The sequence below is a fragment of the Corvus hawaiiensis genome, chromosome 6 (genome assembly GCF_020740725.1).
Source record: "Corvus hawaiiensis isolate bCorHaw1 chromosome 6, bCorHaw1.pri.cur, whole genome shotgun sequence".
Classification (NCBI taxonomy): Eukaryota; Metazoa; Chordata; class Aves; order Passeriformes; family Corvidae; genus Corvus; species Corvus hawaiiensis.
In genome coordinates this window covers 4,755,113-4,774,308 of record NC_063218.1, presented here as the reverse complement: position 1 = coordinate 4,774,308, position 19,196 = coordinate 4,755,113, and the positions used below count along the sequence as shown (strand labels likewise).

The 19,196-nt window shown below is 38.3% G+C and overlaps 1 protein-coding gene across 3 annotated transcripts in view; it reads right to left on the bottom strand.

The window, feature by feature from the left end:
- KIAA0586 (KIAA0586 ortholog) overlaps positions 1-19,196 on the bottom strand; it is a 68,248-nt gene that overhangs the window by 35,964 nt on the left and 13,088 nt on the right. For all 3 annotated transcript variants that reach the window (XM_048307364.1, XM_048307365.1, XM_048307366.1), the window contains exons 16-26: positions 13,787-13,975; positions 12,676-12,863; positions 11,390-11,497; positions 10,168-10,248; positions 5,744-5,940; positions 5,424-5,542; positions 4,656-4,840; positions 2,296-2,455; positions 1,494-1,719; positions 708-949; positions 167-243 (exon numbers count right to left, since the gene is read on the bottom strand). In XM_048307364.1, the coding sequence (XP_048163321.1) occupies positions 167-243; positions 708-949; positions 1,494-1,719; positions 2,296-2,455; positions 4,656-4,840; positions 5,424-5,542; positions 5,744-5,940; positions 10,168-10,248; positions 11,390-11,497; positions 12,676-12,863; positions 13,787-13,975 (1,772 nt within the window). The remainder of the gene's footprint in view (positions 1-166; positions 244-707; positions 950-1,493; positions 1,720-2,295; positions 2,456-4,655; positions 4,841-5,423; positions 5,543-5,743; positions 5,941-10,167; positions 10,249-11,389; positions 11,498-12,675; positions 12,864-13,786; positions 13,976-19,196) is intronic.

Below are 19,196 nucleotides of genomic sequence, written 5' to 3'. Positions count from 1 at the left end.
CTTTTCCTTTGGTGTTCTGAAAATCTAACACTCTTTGTAAGTGTGCAGTTTAAAAGTATGAATTTAAAAAGTTAGTGAGTGAAAATGTTTAAAGCACATCCAGTTCTGCAGGATGCCCAAGGTGGAATCCACATTATCCCTGCTTTTTTATGAAACAGTTCCTTACCATTTCATTGGCATCTCGGAGAGTACTGGATAAGCTCTCAGTGAGGTTTGGAAGAGACAATCCTCCTTCTGCTAAAGCTGAAAAATATTTTATGTTACAACTATTAAAAAACACGCAAAATTACGTGACAGAAAACTCAAGCCACATTCTCTAAAAAGTGCAACACTGTGCTTTTAGTAAATTTGGAAATTCCTACTGCTGGATGTCTATTATAAAGACATATTTTCATATTTCTTTTCATATTTCTTACACTTTGCTTTCAATAACAACTTAGTACCACATGGTACTTCAGCAAGACAAGTCCCAATTATTTTCCAAGTTGATCTCATGACAAAAGAGCAGATTGAATCTTTTCTCTCTAATAAACAGCAGCGTTTTGTTCAGCAACAGGAAAAAGAACAACAAGCTCTTGTCAATCTTTACGAACTGGAAGTTAATGCTTGCAGTTTTATCAGAAAATGTATGAAATGTAATTTAAGAGACTGGAAGGGTTTATAAGAATAAAAAATTAATTCCAAGTCTAATTTCCACAGTTGGTTACCTCCTGCAGGCAGTGGCTGTCCACAGGTGAAGAGCACCTCCCCTTCTGAGAGGGGTCTGTCTGTAGTCTCAGTCTCTGTGGGGGTGAGGCTGCTCTCCTCCGTGGACACCCTGGAGCTGACCGTGGGCACAGGTGATGGGACCTGGAGATTGCAGGGCAGGGGCTCAGAGGGCCTCACTGGCAGCTGCTGAGATGGTAAAAACAAGGCCTCTGGTTCTTCATCATTGGCCACTGACATCTCCCTGCAAGGTCAGGAACATCCACTGTGAACACACCAAGACACACTGAACTGTACAGAGCAACCTCTTAATTCAATACTGAAAAGAAATTAAATTTTGAAGTATTTTTTCAAATGCAAAAGCACAGCATTTTACAGCATAGTTCAAGAGTTAACACGGTTAAACAATGTTATTTGTGAATTTCTGGCTGTAACTAAAAATTACCATGTGTATTCCCAAGGAGGTAATCCCAAAAAGAAAATGCTGATACCACAATATTTCATTGTCACTGGCAGGTGTAGAGGTACAAGCTCACTAAGTACAGTGTTCAGCAGGGCAATGAACAAGGGCTGACAAATCCTGAAAAAGGCCCCAATTTCATATTTTTCTCTAAAATGCACTTCAAGCAATTAAAAAAAATGAAAATCCAATCCTGGTTTATCTCAAATGCCTCCTGATATACACATTAAGCATTTCTTTCTGTTGACTTTTTGAGCGTATATGTAGAAAGAGTATACATATTTCAGGTTTTAAGCAATGACAAAACTGTGCAGCCTGTTGAACTCACACAGCCCTGGGACAGAACAGTTCTTCATTTACAGGACTGGGTTTCTCTTCTTCCAGAGGAAGTTCTGCACCATCCCACGGGTTTGGAGGCTTTGGACTTTCCCTTTTTTCAGCTTGGGAGCCCCATTCTGAGGCAGGAGGGCTTGGTGTGGCTGCTGTGGGAGGTGTGGTGACAGGAGTGACCTCAGGAGTGACAACACGGCCCGTGGCAGCTGCAACCTCAACTCCTGCATGTGGGAAGGCAAATTTCAGATCAGAAAGGAAAGCAGGAAGTAAATCTCAGACAGAGAGAGTCAGTTCTACCAAACACTTCCAGTTTTTGTGATACCTTTTGATAGTTATAAAGACTTGATTAAGAATTGCTTCTTTTAAGTACAGTGTTGGCACCTGAAGAAGTTAGAATAAAACCTCAATTTCTTCCTCAAGGGAGACTGCTCTGCATTTTAAAAACCAAGTTGCTTTACTTGAAGAGTGTACATTTGATTTAATTAACATTAGAAGCACAGGAAGGAGCAAAAAGCTGTTTTTCTGATGTGAGAAATTGTGGAGGGTTTGGGAGGGGTAGAAATCACACAGACCATAGAAATGTGCATTAATTTTGAAAATAGAACTGTTACCGAATAAAAGATGTTTGCTTTCTATATAAATTAGCCCATAAATTTTTGTAGAACATGAGTTTCCACTTGAATTATAGCCTCAAGAATATTTATCCTGAGAGATAACATTTCTTTGAAGAAGAAAATTAAAGGCAGTAGATTAAAGCATATTTGGTACTTCTAAACTTCAATTACTATTTTCAATACCTGTTTCTTTAATTTTTTCATGTTCACGAACATCCCCACTCATTTCTGTAGGACATGGAGATGAATCTGGAGTTTTGACCTGAGGCAATTCTTTTTCTGAAGGTGGTGTTGGTGGTGGTGTGGCCTGGGGTGTTGGCAGTGGAGTAGGCACAGGAGCCTCCTGAGGGGATGAAAAATCATAACCAGAGTTACTATCTCAGTGCAAAATTCCTGCCTTCCCAGTATCCCCAGAGAGAGCTGAGGAAGAGAGGGAAAGGCAGCTTATCACAGAACAGGAACAGTTGCTGCTTCATGGACCTATCTCCTCTAGGAAGCTGCACCAGGACAAAATAAATTAAAAGCAGTAAATTTGGCATTAAAATAATTAAATTGGGAAATCATTATGTATAGAACAGAACAGGCTATTTCAGTTGGAAGGGACTTACAACCATCATCCAGTCCAACTGCCTGACCAATGCAGGGCTGACCAAAAGCTGAAATTTGTTGTTAAGGGCATTGCCCAGATGCCTCTCAAACATTGACAGGTTTGGGATACCAACCACCTCTCCAGGAAGCCTAATCCCATGTTTAGCCACCCTTTTATTAAAGAAATGCTTTCTAATGTCCAGTCTAAATATGAATTCTATTATTATATGAATTTTAATAAAGCATTTGAGACAATGTTAAGCAAGAAAACATTCCATGACATGGATAAAATTGAGTCAGTATGGTGATTCATGGTACAAAAATTCATCTTAAAACAAGATTACAAACAAAGCTATAACCAAGACAGCAAAGCACTAAAAGAAGCACAAACAGAATTGTGATGTTCCTTAAAAAGATGACAGCAATGAACATAAATCTGACAAGCAAGTATGATGGCTGTTGTTTGGACTGCTATGGAGGAATATGATGGACCTTTGCAGATTTTTTCCAGCCTTGTTCTCTGACATTTCATAAAGAAAACAAGGCAGTGAGGCTATAGGAAGACTTCCAGGCTAGTTTCTGAAGAGCACGTCCTCAGGCTGATGATTTTTATTAAAATATCTCATGGAAAGTGGAACCTGCCAACACATTTGGCAGCTCACACCCAACCGTGTGACATCATGAACACCAAAGAACTCAGTAACAGCTGAAATTCAGTTCTAGATAGGAAAATTCACAGTGGGAAGGGAGAAGTCAAGAATGCATTAACTACATATTCAAGAATTTCTGCTATAGGCTGAGCACAAATGGAAAAAGAAGAATTAAAAAAACTTTGCTAGCTATCCTTTAACTTGTGCTATCATGCTACGAATGTGAAAAAACTTTAAAAAACCCCATAATTAGCTGCCTGGGATTCCAATAAAGGCAGGAGAGAATCACTACTACAGCACAAAGCATGAAGGAAACCCCATCTTGCAGACCACATTAGTACTAAAAATGTCTATTAGCATTTTAGTGTTACCTGTGCTTGAAACCAGTCTAAACTGGAAAACATCAAAGAGCTGCCCAACAGCAAGAGCCAAAAATGCTCCACATATGGATGACTGCTTTATTTAGGCTAATCAAAGGCCAAAGAGGACAAAACTAATCTCTTGAAGTGCACAAATGTATATAGCAAGGAAAACCCAACCATTTCAGCCAGAGAATATTTCAGTTTAAGGTGGTAGAGAAACAAATGGGCCATCAGTAAATGTGGAATGAACAACAGAAGAGGTTTCTGAGTATCAAAGGACAAGCTGAGAGGAACATCAGGCCCTCCTCAACCTGTAATGGAGTGGAAGAGATGCAGGATGGCTGAGGTGAAGCCCTCAGCAGTGAAACCTTTACTTTTGCCTATAGAATCACCTATTTGTCCCTTGAAGCAGGCAGGAGGAGGTGTTTCAGTCTAACTATACTGCAGAAGAACAGAATGACTGATCCCACTTCCAACAAAGCCTCCCATAGTTGGATTTCTAAGCACAGCAATTTCCACAAGCATCCCAAAGACATTACACAACACCAGATTGCAGCACAGTCATGTTGCTATCAAAATAAGAGCCAGCTGTCATTTGATTATCAAAGAGAACACAGGAAATTATCCTGTATTACAGGAAGCTCTACTAATCAATTAAGCATTTATTCAAAACTACTGAACTCAAAACTCAGAAAGAATTAATAGACATTTTAACAGATATTAAAGAATGGCTGAAAGCCCGTAAGACCAAAAATAATATTGCTGTCAGCTTCCATTTCTTCTAAGATGAGGAAATTAATTTCTTCATATCTCATTTGTTTGCAAGAAAACAGCATAACTATTTTTGGTTGAAAATAACACGAGCTATTTTTCAACAACATGAAATTAAGGACCAAGTCCCTCAGAACTTCAGTGGGAAAGCTTAAATAAAACATACTCTTACCATCACTGTGGTTGTGCTGGGAAGAACACTTGCATCAGGAACTGTTCTCTGAGCCTGATTGTCACCCAGCATGGTTGCAATGGTTTCACTGAGAGCTTCATTTACAAAATGATTTATCATTTCTGAGTCCACAGGGACACCAGCATTGACAAAGAGCTGAAATCCTCCACCACCTGCGACTTCAACTGAAAATGAAGGAACATGAAGCACACAGCCAGGTCTCAATTCCTAAAATCCATGTACTGTACTGCAGCCACTCATTCTCTATAAACTTTTAAACATTCCCTTGCAAAAAGTGATTTTTTTTTTAATCTTCCAGATAGACAACAGGAGAGAAACAAATCAGGAGCATAAAAGAAGGCAACAGCAAAAGGCAGTAACATCACAGGAGAAAGGCATTTCTCTCCATTGTCACACATTCATAATGGAAGTAAATTTTGACATATCTATTAACAAAAGAAAGGCAAACAAACATTACAGGCTCAGCAAAATGCCAAATGTGATTTAGATGGCCAATAACAGATGGTGATTTGTACAGTGCTGTTATTCTAAGTCTTCTTTTTCTTTTCTTTTAGATAATTTATTTCAACGGCCTTGTAACACTTGCTCTGCCTCAACATAAATTCAGGTGTGCACTGCTGCTTTTTACAGTTTCACTGGTTCAGCATTATCCACCCTCAGGCTCAGGGAACAGCCACCTACACAGCTTGTTAAAATCAGCCAAAAATTGAGATAATCCATCTGCTGAGAACAATAATTCCTACTTACCAATGTCAGGGGTTACAACTTCACTGTCTTCACCCTCTGAGCTGCTAATGCTGGGCACTGTTTCTTTCTGAGCTGGGCACATCTCACTGATAATTTTTGCCATTATTTCTTGTTCCACCCTGGCAGAATAAAACCCATTTAAGTATCAGCAAACACCAAGACACCTAAAAGCACACAAAAGAGCATTCTTGACATAAAATGCAAGGCAGCTCAAAGGAAAATGGATAAGGGAATGGAGGCAAGAAAAAAGGGAAGGATAATTAGGGAATCATTCCTTCTTCCATATATATTCTTTGCCACTTTGTTAAATTGCAACTCACCAATTTATCAACCTGTTTTCTATAGTTTCTCTCCTTTGAATCAGTTCATCCAAAATATCAGCAGGCTGCTGAGGGGCAGAAGCCACTGGAGGAAACAAAGGACCATTGTATTGTGGCGAGGCAACTTTAAACTGGCCATTAAGCTCCAGAAGAGGCTCAAGGAATTCTGGAATTTCATCCCTCTCCTCTTCCTGATCCTAATAAATAAGTAGTAAATTAAGTTATGGTACATTTCTGGAAGGCAATGTCATTGAGGTAGCTGTCAGGGTTTTTCTTTAAGAAACATTTGTGGATGTATCACAGCACACAAACCACATTCTCCCTCCTTAGTGTGTTGTAGTTAATTGACACAACTCTAAGCTTAGCAAATCATAAATCTGTAGAGGTATAAAGCCATAGGAACTGCTCAGTAAAACATGATTTGGCTCATATTTCCTGCCTGTGCTGCACAGGGCAGGGAGCCAGTGGCAATGCTAATACTTGAAAAATTTACTTGTGACCTCCGACAGGTTTCTTTAATGTCACACCAGAAATGTTCCTCCTCTAAACAAAAACCTTTAGGAAACATTCTACAGTTACTTGTTGGGTTAGGGGGTTTTTTGTTTGTTTGGGTTGAGTTTGATGTTTTGGTTGGTTTTCTTAAAATAAATTAAACTTGTTCTTTAAAGTCTCCCTTCTGAAAAGACAAATTCACAGAAGTTAACGAGCATGTAGTCAATCAAAACTAATAAACTTGCCAGCATTGAAAACTAGACATTAATAGTTTACACATATGTCACACGTGTGTTTACACTTGCATTAACTTCAGCTGCTGAAAAGTTAGAAGGTATTTCTAGGCAATAATTCACACAACCCTCACAGACATCTTGATTTTAATGTTAAAAGTGCTATTTCTAAAAAGTTAGAGAAGAGACTTGATGTGTTAAAATATTTGGTTTTTCCCAAAGACGCCTCCCTCCTTTTCCCCTGCAGAACAAACACAGCACCAAGTCCCAAAAAGCAGCCACTAACCCATCATATTGTAATGTCTCCTGATGAATGAGAACCTGCAACCTCCACTTGTAATATTAAAAACAAATGTCTCTAATAGTAATATGATTCTCTAAGAAGAAAATTTGGCATGCCAGAAAGAGATGAAGAGCTGAGCCCTGAATTTGCAGTGAGAAATATGTGATGGTGCATAAAGCTCACTTGCTCATATTTACTAATATTAATCTCCAGCACAGTGAAAGGAGGAAAAAAAGTCTTCTTTTCCCTTATATAAATTAAACTTACTTTTAACCCATAAAATAAGAAGACCCCATGCCACATATTATCTATGAAAAAAAGAACAAATCACTGAAAAGACAAAGAACAGAGAATGGGGAAAAAAAGATTGTAACATTTTCCTGTCTCCTTCCCCACCCCAGCCTTAACATTTTTCCTATCTTAATACATTTTAAAACTGCCAAGTCAGAAAGGTCCCTGATGGGTATTACACAAAGAACTATTGGGTCTTTCTGGATCTTTAAATAGTGATAATCTTCAAAGAAGGGAGAAGACCAGAATATGTATATTTGGGTGACAAACAAAGATTTTTAAACCATTCTAGGCATAGAAATGAACAGTGAAGTTAAACTCAAAAGGCCCTGGGTGCCTTGCAAGCTGATCAGCAGTTCATGCTGTTGGGATATGTGTATTCAGAACAATAATTCATTCTGACAGCAAATGTAAAGATGTCTTTGTCCAGCATTTCATTATGCATTTTCTTCTGCCTGCGTTACTCCATAAATTTTCTTTGATGTTGCCTATTTAATACCTCTGAAAGCATGCAAAATACAAACATCTGGATTAAATAAAGCAAGTACATACAATACATCTTACATATATTTAGTAACTCTGACAAACTTTTGCAGTTCTACTGCATTTCTAAAATATTTCATATTTTATAGTGCACAAATCCATAATAATACACAAAATTATATTCATTTGGGGGTGATATATCTCTGCTGAAATAAAAAAAAAATGTAATAGTCAGTATTTAATTATACAGATTGAACTTGAACATATATCAACTTGTAGACCAATCTTGAATAATCTGCACTCAATTCTTCATTTTGCTTCCCTGGAGACTGTTGAAAATATCTATCACAAGCCCCAATCAAAATATGGCATAAATTAGAAAGACTTTCAGATATGATTGGAATATTAATCTCTGTACTTTATTATAAAGTATCAAGCCAAAATTCTATTTCCCAAATTACATTCAGATAATTAAAAAAAGTTTGAAATGATTAGATGGTATAGATTAGTTTTGTTCCATTACCAAACATGTACATGCAGAGTCTTTTATTAAAGCCTCCTGAAACTTAAGCCATGGATTTCCTCTTGATGGATTTCTAAAGCAATTCTCAAGAGCAAGGTCAGGCTGCATTGCAGGTGTCACCTGTGAGCTTTTGTCTGAAGAGTGAAGTGTAAAAATATCAATGGCCTGACCAAGAGCATCAATGGGAAACGAGGGTTGAGGAAAATACATTTACTCTGAGCTCTGCAGGTTCCGTATTTTGTTGTGGCATTCAAATTGGAAGCAAAAATTCTGAGAAAAAAGCCCCTACCTTGCAATTAGGGTATGTTCAGAGAGAGCAAAAAGTGCATTTAATCTTAAATCCCAGGAAGTTTGCTAAAGGAACTGCAGGATGTGGCTGCTTGTAAGAATTTGAGAGCAGACTCAATAAATCTGAGAGTCAGTTGTGGGTTTAATGTGAGCTAAGCAAGTTTCTCACTCTGAAATAATCACAGAATGGTTTGGGTGGGAAAGGACCTCAAACACCATTGTGTTCCAAACCCCTGCCATGGGCAGGGACACTTCCACCAGACCAGGTTACCCCAAGCCCTGTCCAACCTGGTCTGGAACACTGCCAGGGAAAAAAACCAAAAACCAGGAATAGGTAACAAAACTAAACAAAAAAAGAGAAAGCTGTCTCACACAAATACTTATCCTACTCAGTTCTAACAGAATTAAGCTTTTATAATAAAAGGGGAGTGGGGGGAAGACAACAAAAGCTATTTTTTTGTATAGCATTTTATGCACATACTTTCACGAATCTGAAGACTCTTCTATAACAATAACTTTGCTTTCTTTTGATGTCTTAAATACCCCTGCCACTCCAGAGACTGATTTTATGCTTCCCCATTGTGTTTGCCTTGCACATTTTTAAGAACATTGTCTGTGTGGTCATAGGCCAAACATATGTTTCACTTGGAATGTTTTTCGTATTGTGGTTAAAATATATCCCATTGCCAAAACTAAGAGATAAAAGCAATCCAGGAAGAAAAATGGAAAAAGAAAAGATTAATAACTATTATTCACATAATAAAAATTTAACATTGCAGCATTTTTTGATAGTCCCTAAAATGGTTTCTTTAAAGCTTCTTTCTTGTGCTAACAGAAGAACAATGTCCACAGAGATTTAACTCCTCCCCTCCAGTAACATAAGGCAATTTTGAAACTATAAATGAATAAAGCATTTGCACACTTTTGATACACAAATCACCAAATTAGGGCTGTTTTAACTAACTGATAAAGTTAAATAATTAACTCATTTTGAAAATACATCTACTTGGAAGCTCTAGGGTTAATATTTCATGTACACTCTTATCCTGGGATCAGGAAGACACAGAAGAGGTAAAAAATATAAATTTTTGGGTAAATTTTGATTACACACAGTAAGTTTTGTTCAGTAAAGTGACATACAGGCTTGGTTCATTACGCCTGAGTGTTTCTCAGGATCCGGCAGACAAGAAGTCAGCTAACCAAAGAAAGGATTTGCTACCCGAAAAAAATTAAACTGTGAAAGAGAATCTCAAATAAACCTGTGTTACCATAAACCAGCACTGTCAAGAATTTCTTCTTAAGATCTAATTCTAGCCCTGCCCTCTGTCAGGCTGAAGACATTCCCCCTTGCCCTGTCCCTCCATCCCTTGTCCAAAGTCCCTCTCCAGCTCTCCTGGAGCCCCTTTAGGCACTGGAAGATGCTCCAAGGTCTCCCCAGAACCTTCTCTTCTCCAGGATGAACAACCCCAGCTCTTTTAGCCTGTCACTATATTAATTACATGCAGAGTTTCAAACTGTAAAGTTTAAGTGCTATAATCACTGCTGATTTTAGAGAACTACTTGTATTTCTAGTGGATTCTAACATCCAAATAAAAGCTAATTTTAGCTTTTTCCTCTAATTTTTCAAAAGCTTCTCTACTCACCAACACACAGTAATTTCTAATATCCTCTATAGCACTGTAAACAGTTCACTATTGCTCACAAAGTGTACTTTTAAAGCTGCCAGGAAAGCAAAATAGTTTCTTTCCACTGTGTTTCCAGTTTTGACAGAATAATATAAAACAAATATAAAAATGATTAAAAGGAAAGGACACCTTTGCAATGGGATTACCTGCATAACATCAGTAACATCAATGAAATTCGTTCCTGGAAACTTTGTGTCTTCCTCTTCACTGTGTATTTCTTCTGGAGTCTTACAAAGACAGATTGCAATTGTTAGGTATTTCATCTTGGGGGGGTGGAAATGCTTCAGCAGAAAACCTTCATGATAAGAATGCAATTAAATCACACCTTCCACTAGGCCAGGTTGCTCCAAGCCCCATCCAAGCTGGCCTGGAACACTGCCAGGGATGGGGCAGCCACAGCTTCTGTGGGCACCGTGGGCCAGGGCCTCCCCACCCTCACAGTCAAAAATTTCTTCCTAATATCCAATCTAAAACTACTCTCTGTCAGTTTGAACCCATTCCCCCTTGTCCTTACTCTTGTAAATAGCCTCTATCTTTCTTGTAGGGCTCCTTCAGGTACTGGAAGGCTGCAATGAGGTCATCCCAAAGCCTTCTCTTCTCCAGGCTGAACATTCCCAATTCTCTCAGCCTTTCCTCATAGAAGAGGTGCTCCATCCCTCTGATCAACTTGCTGGGATGGTGTAATAGAATTTTAAATACTAATCACTATTTCAGCCCACAGTCTCTGTCTGATTCAGTGAATACTTGGATCACAGGACTCTGGAGGACCTAACTCCTGAAGTCAGGAAAACAGAATGTACAATAACCACACAAAACCAATCAGTGCCTCACCAAACCTTCACACACTCTGTCCTTATCACTCAGCACGCAGCAGTTACCCTTAGAGCTGCACAAAAACCTTCCCTACTGCTTAGGTCAAGATTAAAAACACTTCTGAAAAGCTGTATGGAAAGAGAACAGAGTGGCCACTGCAACACCACAGGCTCCTGGGGCTCAGTGCCCACACCACTGACCACTCCAGAACAGCCAAGCAGCAGAGGGAGGGAGGAGGAACATCCTCAGAACACTGAAGCCAGTGAAAACAAGACAGGCATGGGCCAACAGGGATTATAATTCTTTACAGGACACAGGAACACTGTTTTTCTCAGAGTTTTACTATGGTGATAATTTAATATTGGCAGAGCAGTGTCTTTATATAATTTTTCCTTTTCTCAAATAAATACCTTATACTATAAATTCTTTAGAATAATTACTCAATTTTTCCTAGAACTGTCTCATTTCTCTAACTAAAAAAAAAGACAACGGGAACTTTGCAGCAATTCAACATATTTTCTTTAGAACAAGTATGAATTCCCAGACAATCAGTACCTGTATTACAGCATCAACAGGAGGGAGCAGAGGCTCAGAGCCTGGAAGAACATGATTTACACTCCCACTGGCACTTGAAACACTGTCAATATCAACATTTGGTAACACCTAGGACAGGAAAAAAAAGCATCAATATAAAAATCTATGTATTAGCTTGGCTATTATTATTGAACTTTTTAGATTTTTTTCTTCCACTTGCTTCTGAGCCACTAAATTCAGTGCTCTCCTTTTCTCATGCCTGTACCTGGTATCAGCTTGGTTCTGAAAATCAAAACACTGTAATGTCAAAAACTAACACCAGAAATAATCACCTCTTCTCTTGCAGCACCTGATTTCTCCTGTTCTCTACTTCCCTGACACTTTGCCTTGCATGGAACAGAAGGTGAGTGTACCTGTAATAATTACCTATAATAAAACTAGAGCAGAGGTGTGTTTGACTTGCAATTAGTTTAGAAGATTACAAATACATACAAATAGAGTTTGTAATAAAGGTATGTCCATTACAGCATCAAAATGTGTTGTATTTCTGTTAGGAACAAAGATTTCAATGCTTGCTGAATTGCTCAGGGAAAAGAAAAATCACTTTAAATATTTAAGAACTGGGTGAAATAACAGCAAAATGCAGGCGGGTGGAATAACGTGACACAGCAAGGGAACAAAGCACAGCACACTCTACCTGTGTTTAACTCTGAGTTCCATGAATCATTTGTGTCTGAAAGGTGTGTGGGGGAGTGTGTGCAGTCTCAACAGTTTGAATCCAAAATAACGAACATGTAAGAAACATTCACTTCCTTGACAACAGACTCATGCAAAAAATTAAAACAACAAACCTCAACCCACGAGGTAAGGACTGCAAGGGTTGATTAATCAGGAGTGAAACCCTTGGGTTGACAATCATGCTTGAAACAGAAATCTTAAAGGCCAAAGCAACCATCCAAGAAAACTGACATTTATATTTATACTTCTTTTATTCCAAGTTTGTTCTGGCTCAAAAATCTCATTAAAAAAAATAGAAAATGTGACATAGATCTATTTTATAAATGCCCTGCATAGGTGACTTAGGGAAGAAATAGTTTTCTATTCTGGTCAAATAATAAAGATAATTGTTAAAATATGAATAAATATATTACTATAGCATGAGAACTGCTTGGTCCCTCCATTCCATATTTTTCTAACTCTCACTGAAAAGCATCTACTGATGTCAGTGTGTTACTGATGGATCAGACTGCCTGTGGTTAGCACTTGTTAAAATAAACAAACAGATCACCATCACTCTTGACATGTACCTGCACAGAGAGCTGAGGTGGGTCCTTTTTCTCTGATCTCATCTCTATCACAGCTATATTTGGTTTTTTTACCTCGACTGGAGGCTTTGGTGGCACTTGAGGAAGGGAGGTTGTAACTGTGACAGGGTGTGGTTTATCTATGACCACTCCAGCAGGCTGCAGTAATGTGCTGCTGCTTTGGGTTTGACCTAAAGACAGTTGAAAAACAATTAAAAATTCATATATCCATCTCCAAAGCCAGTATATTAATAAATTAATTAAAGTTATATTCCGTGTGTTTTGAGATTCTGCGTGCAATTACAGACCAATTAAAAAGCCCCCTATTAACATTAGCTAAACTATGGTAATTCACCAGCTAATTTTAAGACTTTCCCAGCAGAATCTGTAAACTCAACACTACCTTTTTTTTGAATTATTCACTTTTCTTGACTCTGGTGACACCTACTGCTGAAAACAAGAATTGTGTTTGCCATTCAAAAACTACAGACTCTGCTTCCCCCACCTCACATTCTCTTAATCATACCCAAAGTACTATTACACTTAGTGTAACAACCCACAAATTTTTGTCTGAGACAGCCTTTTAAAAAAATAATTACCTTATTTCAATGCCTATATAATACTAACCCTTCTCAAAACAAGCCCTGTATAATGGTTCTATTGAAGATCCAAAAATCCAGAAGTCATGACAAGGAATTTACTGTGCTTGGCAGAGTCCTACCGAAATTGTTAGGCTGAAGTCATTGCAAATGTTGAATCCAAGGGTGAGTGATTCAGTTCCTGCTTATGTGGATACCAAACTGAAAGCAAGAACGTGAACTCTAAACCCAGAGTGTACCAAAAAAGGTACAGCTAAGCAAGCAATTGCTCTGTCAGGGTGTCACCAGACATCCAGCACAAGGATGAGGAAAACCAGAACATTTTCAGCTGATCCCCCAGATTTCCTATGAGAAAGGCAGGTGCAAATCTCATGGAATGGTTTGGGTTGGAAGGGACCTTAGAGATCATCTAATTCCAACCCCCAAACCACTGACTTAAGAAGATAAAAGTTGTATTTCCGTGCAGTAGCAGCAATTAACCTGCACACAATCTTCTCCAGGTCATTTGCTCCTACCTAGTGGAATAGCCATGGGAATGAGGTGCCCTTCCAGGGGACCAGAGGCAGCAGGGACATCTTGGCTGGGACTGAAGAGGTACTGGTTCTGCTGGGCAAGGCCATACACAGGATGCTTCTTCCTGGGGCTGCTGATGACCTTCTGTGTGTGAGAGCAGGTCTGGGTTCTTGCTGACTTCACCTTTGTACCTGAAACAAGAGCAGATGAACTGCAGGTCATAATGCATGTACAAACCCAGGGACATCACTCTACTAATCCAAGCCTTTCTACTGAATCCATTGCAAATTACTGCTGTGGGATAGAGGGAATGAGGGAGGGAGTCCCAAAGGGCAGAACCTAAAAGTGCTATAGATAGGTGATAGATAGATGTCTCAGTATTGGCAGCAATGAGAGAGTTAAAATTGCAATTTTTAATTTGAATCTAGCAGATAAGCACACAGAAACATGAAAAGGACCAAAGGACAGTAGTAAGTTGGAATGAAATGTGTGATTTAGCAGCTAAGAAGAAATCTATAATTTAGGTTTGAAATGCAGCCACAAAACTGACAGGTACTCAAAGGAACAGGTCTAATCTGTAAATTCCTGGTTTAACAACTCACTGCTACTGGAAAATCAAGCTGTAGCTAAAACCCAGAAGTCTTGACTTCCATCATCAAGGAAGCACTGATTTTTTGGCCCAGTTTTTCAAGTGTCTTGTAAATAGCCAGCCAGAAGTAACTTTATATGAAAAAACGTCTTAAGCATTGAGCAGAGGAGAGCATTTATTGCAATGTGCATTTCTCACCACACAGTCATGCAAGGTCTTATTCAACTTACAGCAAACAATGGATATTATTAAGGAAATTATTAACTTGAACCAAATGGATAAATACTGCTTGAAAATTCCCCCCCAAAAGATATCAATAACTGTCAATCAGGCAGAAGTGCTTCTACTGTTACTTTGTAGGTGTTAGGATAATAAATCTGGAAAGAAACACACTGGTAACCAACTCCATACCTTTATTACAGCCAAAAAAATGTCATCTCACTCCTCTGCTGTTTCAAATAATCACCTCCCTGTACTTGCAGCCAGTTAACACGTGGCAACAAGCACTTTTTAGATCTGTTCACATTTAACAGCCTCCTAATTAATTGAAGAATGGAAGTCAATGATTATAAAATATAGGGATAATAAAGATTGATAATGTGACTTTTGTTAGATGCAGACAAGCAGGTAAGGCAGTTCACTCACAAAGTGGTATTTGTGTACAGACAAATTATGGGTTGTAAGCCCCACAATTTGAAACAAGTCATAACTCCTCAGTGAGAAAACACAGGTCAGAGAGAAGGATCTCTAGAAAAGGGTTCATGGTCATGTTGGATAAGCAAGGGAATGAGAAATCACAACACAATGCCCTGGTCAACAGGATAAATGTAACCCCCAGATGTCTCAACAGGATGTCTAAGATGGAGCAGGAGAAGACTTCCACGTATGATAACACTGCATTCAGCACTAATTCTGTACCTCTGCAAATATTAAAATAGATTGGACATTTTTTTCATTTTTTAAGGAAAAATCACCTGGAAACTGAAGTAGCTGTAAACTGAAGCCAAAGCCTCACTACAAATCAGATAATAAATCTGAAGTGCCTTATTTGCTTTTGAAGCACAAGGTATTTTGCCATGGGAAGAAGCAGAATTTCTGAAGTCTTTAAATGATGAGTTTGTGCCTTTCTGCAAAGCACAGGTTAGCCAAAAAAACTGTTCTGCAGTCAGACAAATTACTGGACTCTGTAACATAAATAGATACAGTTCAGAGGCTTGTGATTTAGAAGAGGTCATACTACATGATCTAACAGTCCCCCTTGGCCTTGAACTTTTGAGTAAAAGCAGAAATTGGCAGCATATCTGTAATGCTGCCAACTTGTAAAAACAAGGTTCTCACAGTGAGAATGATTAAATACTGTATACACACAGCACCTCATTTTAATTGCTTTCGACTTTTCATTTTTCCCTGGAAAGTTTATTTGCACTGGGCAGAAACTAGACATTTAATTAAACTTAGCTTAAAAAAACAGTGTTTTACATGTATTTATCAGTTCACATTATGCAAGAAAACAACTCCAGCTTTTTTTTTAGAAATGATCTCTTACTCATAAAAGTGTTAGTTGAAGTTTTTTCCTAACTTCCCATAAGAAACCAAGCATTAGTCACCATAGTTTATTTGCAAAGAAAATGCTTGAGAGTTATAAAATGACTGAAAGGAGACTCTCCAGATGGCCATTTCAGTCTTAAATAAACATCCTTATTCTAACACTAATTTAAAACAAGCTTGGTGGACTGCTCTAACAAAATAGAGTCATTTAACAAGTCTGGATTTTTCAGCCAATCAAACCCAAGGCCAAAGACTTCCAACAATTTTGAAGCCTTTATCACCTGGTACATCAAGGCCAGGAAGGGAATCTGTGGGTGCAGATCCATGAAGGGAAAAACTAACCATACCTAATGGGAAAGAGATTAGTTTATTTCCTTCTTTTTTTTAAGAACCTGGTGCTTTGAAGTGCTCATTCAACCTTGGTGCATTTTATTTACACTCCTACTACAGAGGAGCAGAGATCTGTTCCTAATTTTATTATTTATACTTTCCTTTGCCATAAAAACACCTTCCACAACAGCAGTCCCCAAAATCTATGAACTGTTTTGTCTTCATCAGACCCACATGAAACACCATGGATTATTTTTCCATTTTATTGGCAAGATGTAGGAAAGCACAAAAATGAAGCAGCTTGACCAATAGTCTTACCAAGAGGCACAGATAAATAATGCCAGTAGCAAACAAACCTCAGTCCCAGTTAAAATCAGAAGGCTTGGGAATAGGACACACTCATTGGAGGGCTGTTCCTTTACACAACGTGCAAAAAATTCCATTCTTCCCTTAGATAAGAATACAAAGGAGGTGTCTTATTTTATTTACTGTCAGGATAGAGACAAAACCATAACTTCCACTAACTGCAGCCTGATGTTCAATAGAGAAACAAATTTTAAGGTGGCTTTACTGTTGCAAACACACGTTTTGCTGTGCTGCTGCTGCCTGACTTAATGGCTTGGAAGGGAATCACTCTGGGAAAAGGCTATCCAGAGTTCACTCTGTTTTCCAGCAAAGAGCTTTTAAGCTGTTTGTCACACGCAGGAGTTCTGGAAGATTGAAGGCAGCATTGATCCAGTGCAGTTTTCCCTTTCATTTCTATTTGTTTCCAAAAGAAAAAAGCTGAAGCACAGGAGCAGCTCGTTACAACTTCACAGAACCTGCACCTTCCCATTTCACTGACACTACTGAATTCAACTGCTAGTTTCAAATGATCAAATGACCTATTCATTATAATTAGATTGGGGAGGAGGGCACTCCTTCTGCCACTTTACAAGATATTGTTTCTGGAATGATGAAATTGGCCTCCTTGGAAAGGTTATGACCTTCTATAAAGGACAAGAGCCCAATAAATAGAGAAGAAAATTCATTTAGGACTCAGCAAAAGCAGAACTGCTGATTAAATATTTTTAAAGAAGTGCCTGTTCTCAATTCAAATCTTAGTGGTCACTATATCACTGTTATTACTACCCTAAGTGCTTACTAGCACACATTTCACTCAAACAAATCTGTACAGAATAAATTAAATTACAGGTGTGCAGCACAGCCAGCAGTCAAAAAGAGTGATGTACCAGAGGATACCAGCACACCATTTTTCACCAAAAAAAAGACATTCAAGAGAGGGCAAATAAAATATCTAAGTCACAAGGCTGGCGTTTTACACATAACAGGGTCTCACCTTCTAAGAAATGGTGAGTTTTGAAAAGTTTTCTAGGTTTTTGCCAGGACTATAACCCACATTTTCTGGGAGGGTTATGAGAATTGTGAATACTTTCTACCAATAACACTTTCTCTTCACAAACCACAACTGGGCTCCAGAGCACAGGTAAGGAAAGTGCCATAAGGACCACATCAGGCCAAACAACAGATTCTTGTACTATTTGGAGGACTTGCCACTGTGGATGTACATCATAACCACAGAATCACAGAAGGGTTTGGGTTGGAAGGAGCCTTCAGGATCAACCGGTTGGAACTCCCTGCCATGGGCAAGGACACCTTCCACTAGACCAGGTTACCCAATAATGTTAAAATAACAGTAATAATAATGATGTAAAAAAAGGCCCAACCTCAAACCCCGGCAGTGCCTGTCTTCAGAGACATAGACATGTTTTACACCATCCGTTGCAATGGCCTAAAAACATGATTTCATCAAGTGACTGGCTGCCTTCTGATGTTAATCTCTCATATTTCACACAGAATATAATGTTTTGACAGCTGCAATAAAAACCCAGACAGCATTTTTAAACATGACATTTGAGACTGCATCAAGTATATTTTCCCTGCATGGGTAACAACGGCCTAAGTGCAAGAAGCGTGGAGGGAGCCAGTTAATATTTTTCCATGGATGCACATCCTATTAACTCCATTGTGCCCACCACCACTTTAACTACTCTTACACTTAAGCCTCTCTCCCATCTCCACACTCTTCCTTCATCATTATCTTTTCTCATGTCATTTGCTCCCTCTCTCCCCAGTAAAATGATCCACACTGGATTTTCTGACATACCAGTTAAAGAGTAATCTTCGTTTTTGTATTAGGAATCAGGTAAGTTTTGAAAAGGTAACCAGGAAATAAAACAGATCCAGTTAAAACATTACTGTCTACTAACTCTAGATGAAGTTTATCTATGCTGACCAATGCCAGATATCATGTAGTCTCCTTTTTAAATTATTTTTACACATTTTTAATAGGTTAGAATATTAGGACCCTCTTATCCTAACGCTTTGCCTACAAAACTAATGAATAGAATTCATTATTAATCAACCAATAACCTTTCTCAATTAAATAACCCTAGCAAGCTATCACAGAAAGGAATTATACTCTGCTTATAACTCTAACTGGATGAATAAAAAGAAGTTACTTGCACTTAGTGAGCTTAACCAATGCTTCTGATTACATCTTCCAATATTTTCAAGCTAACAGATGTCATCTTCATGCCCACATATTTAATTTTTCATATTTCAACTAATGCATTAGAAGTGGGAAATTAAAGATCAGATTTCCTTCAGTTCTCAAATCTCAGTATATTTCTGAACTCGGAATGAATCAAGAATTTAAATGAAATGACTGGATAAACCTGACACAAAAAATTCATCTCCCAGTGACCTTTACCCAAAAATTGAGTTCATTTTTCAACACATTCAGCTGTGGTTAATTTTAGCAATTCAGCTCTTTAAGTCTTGGACAACAATAAATACATACTACTATATTTATCATATTTAGAAGTAAGTATTTATTTGACAATCTAAAATAAGTGAGAGACACATTAGGCAAAGTTGAAAAG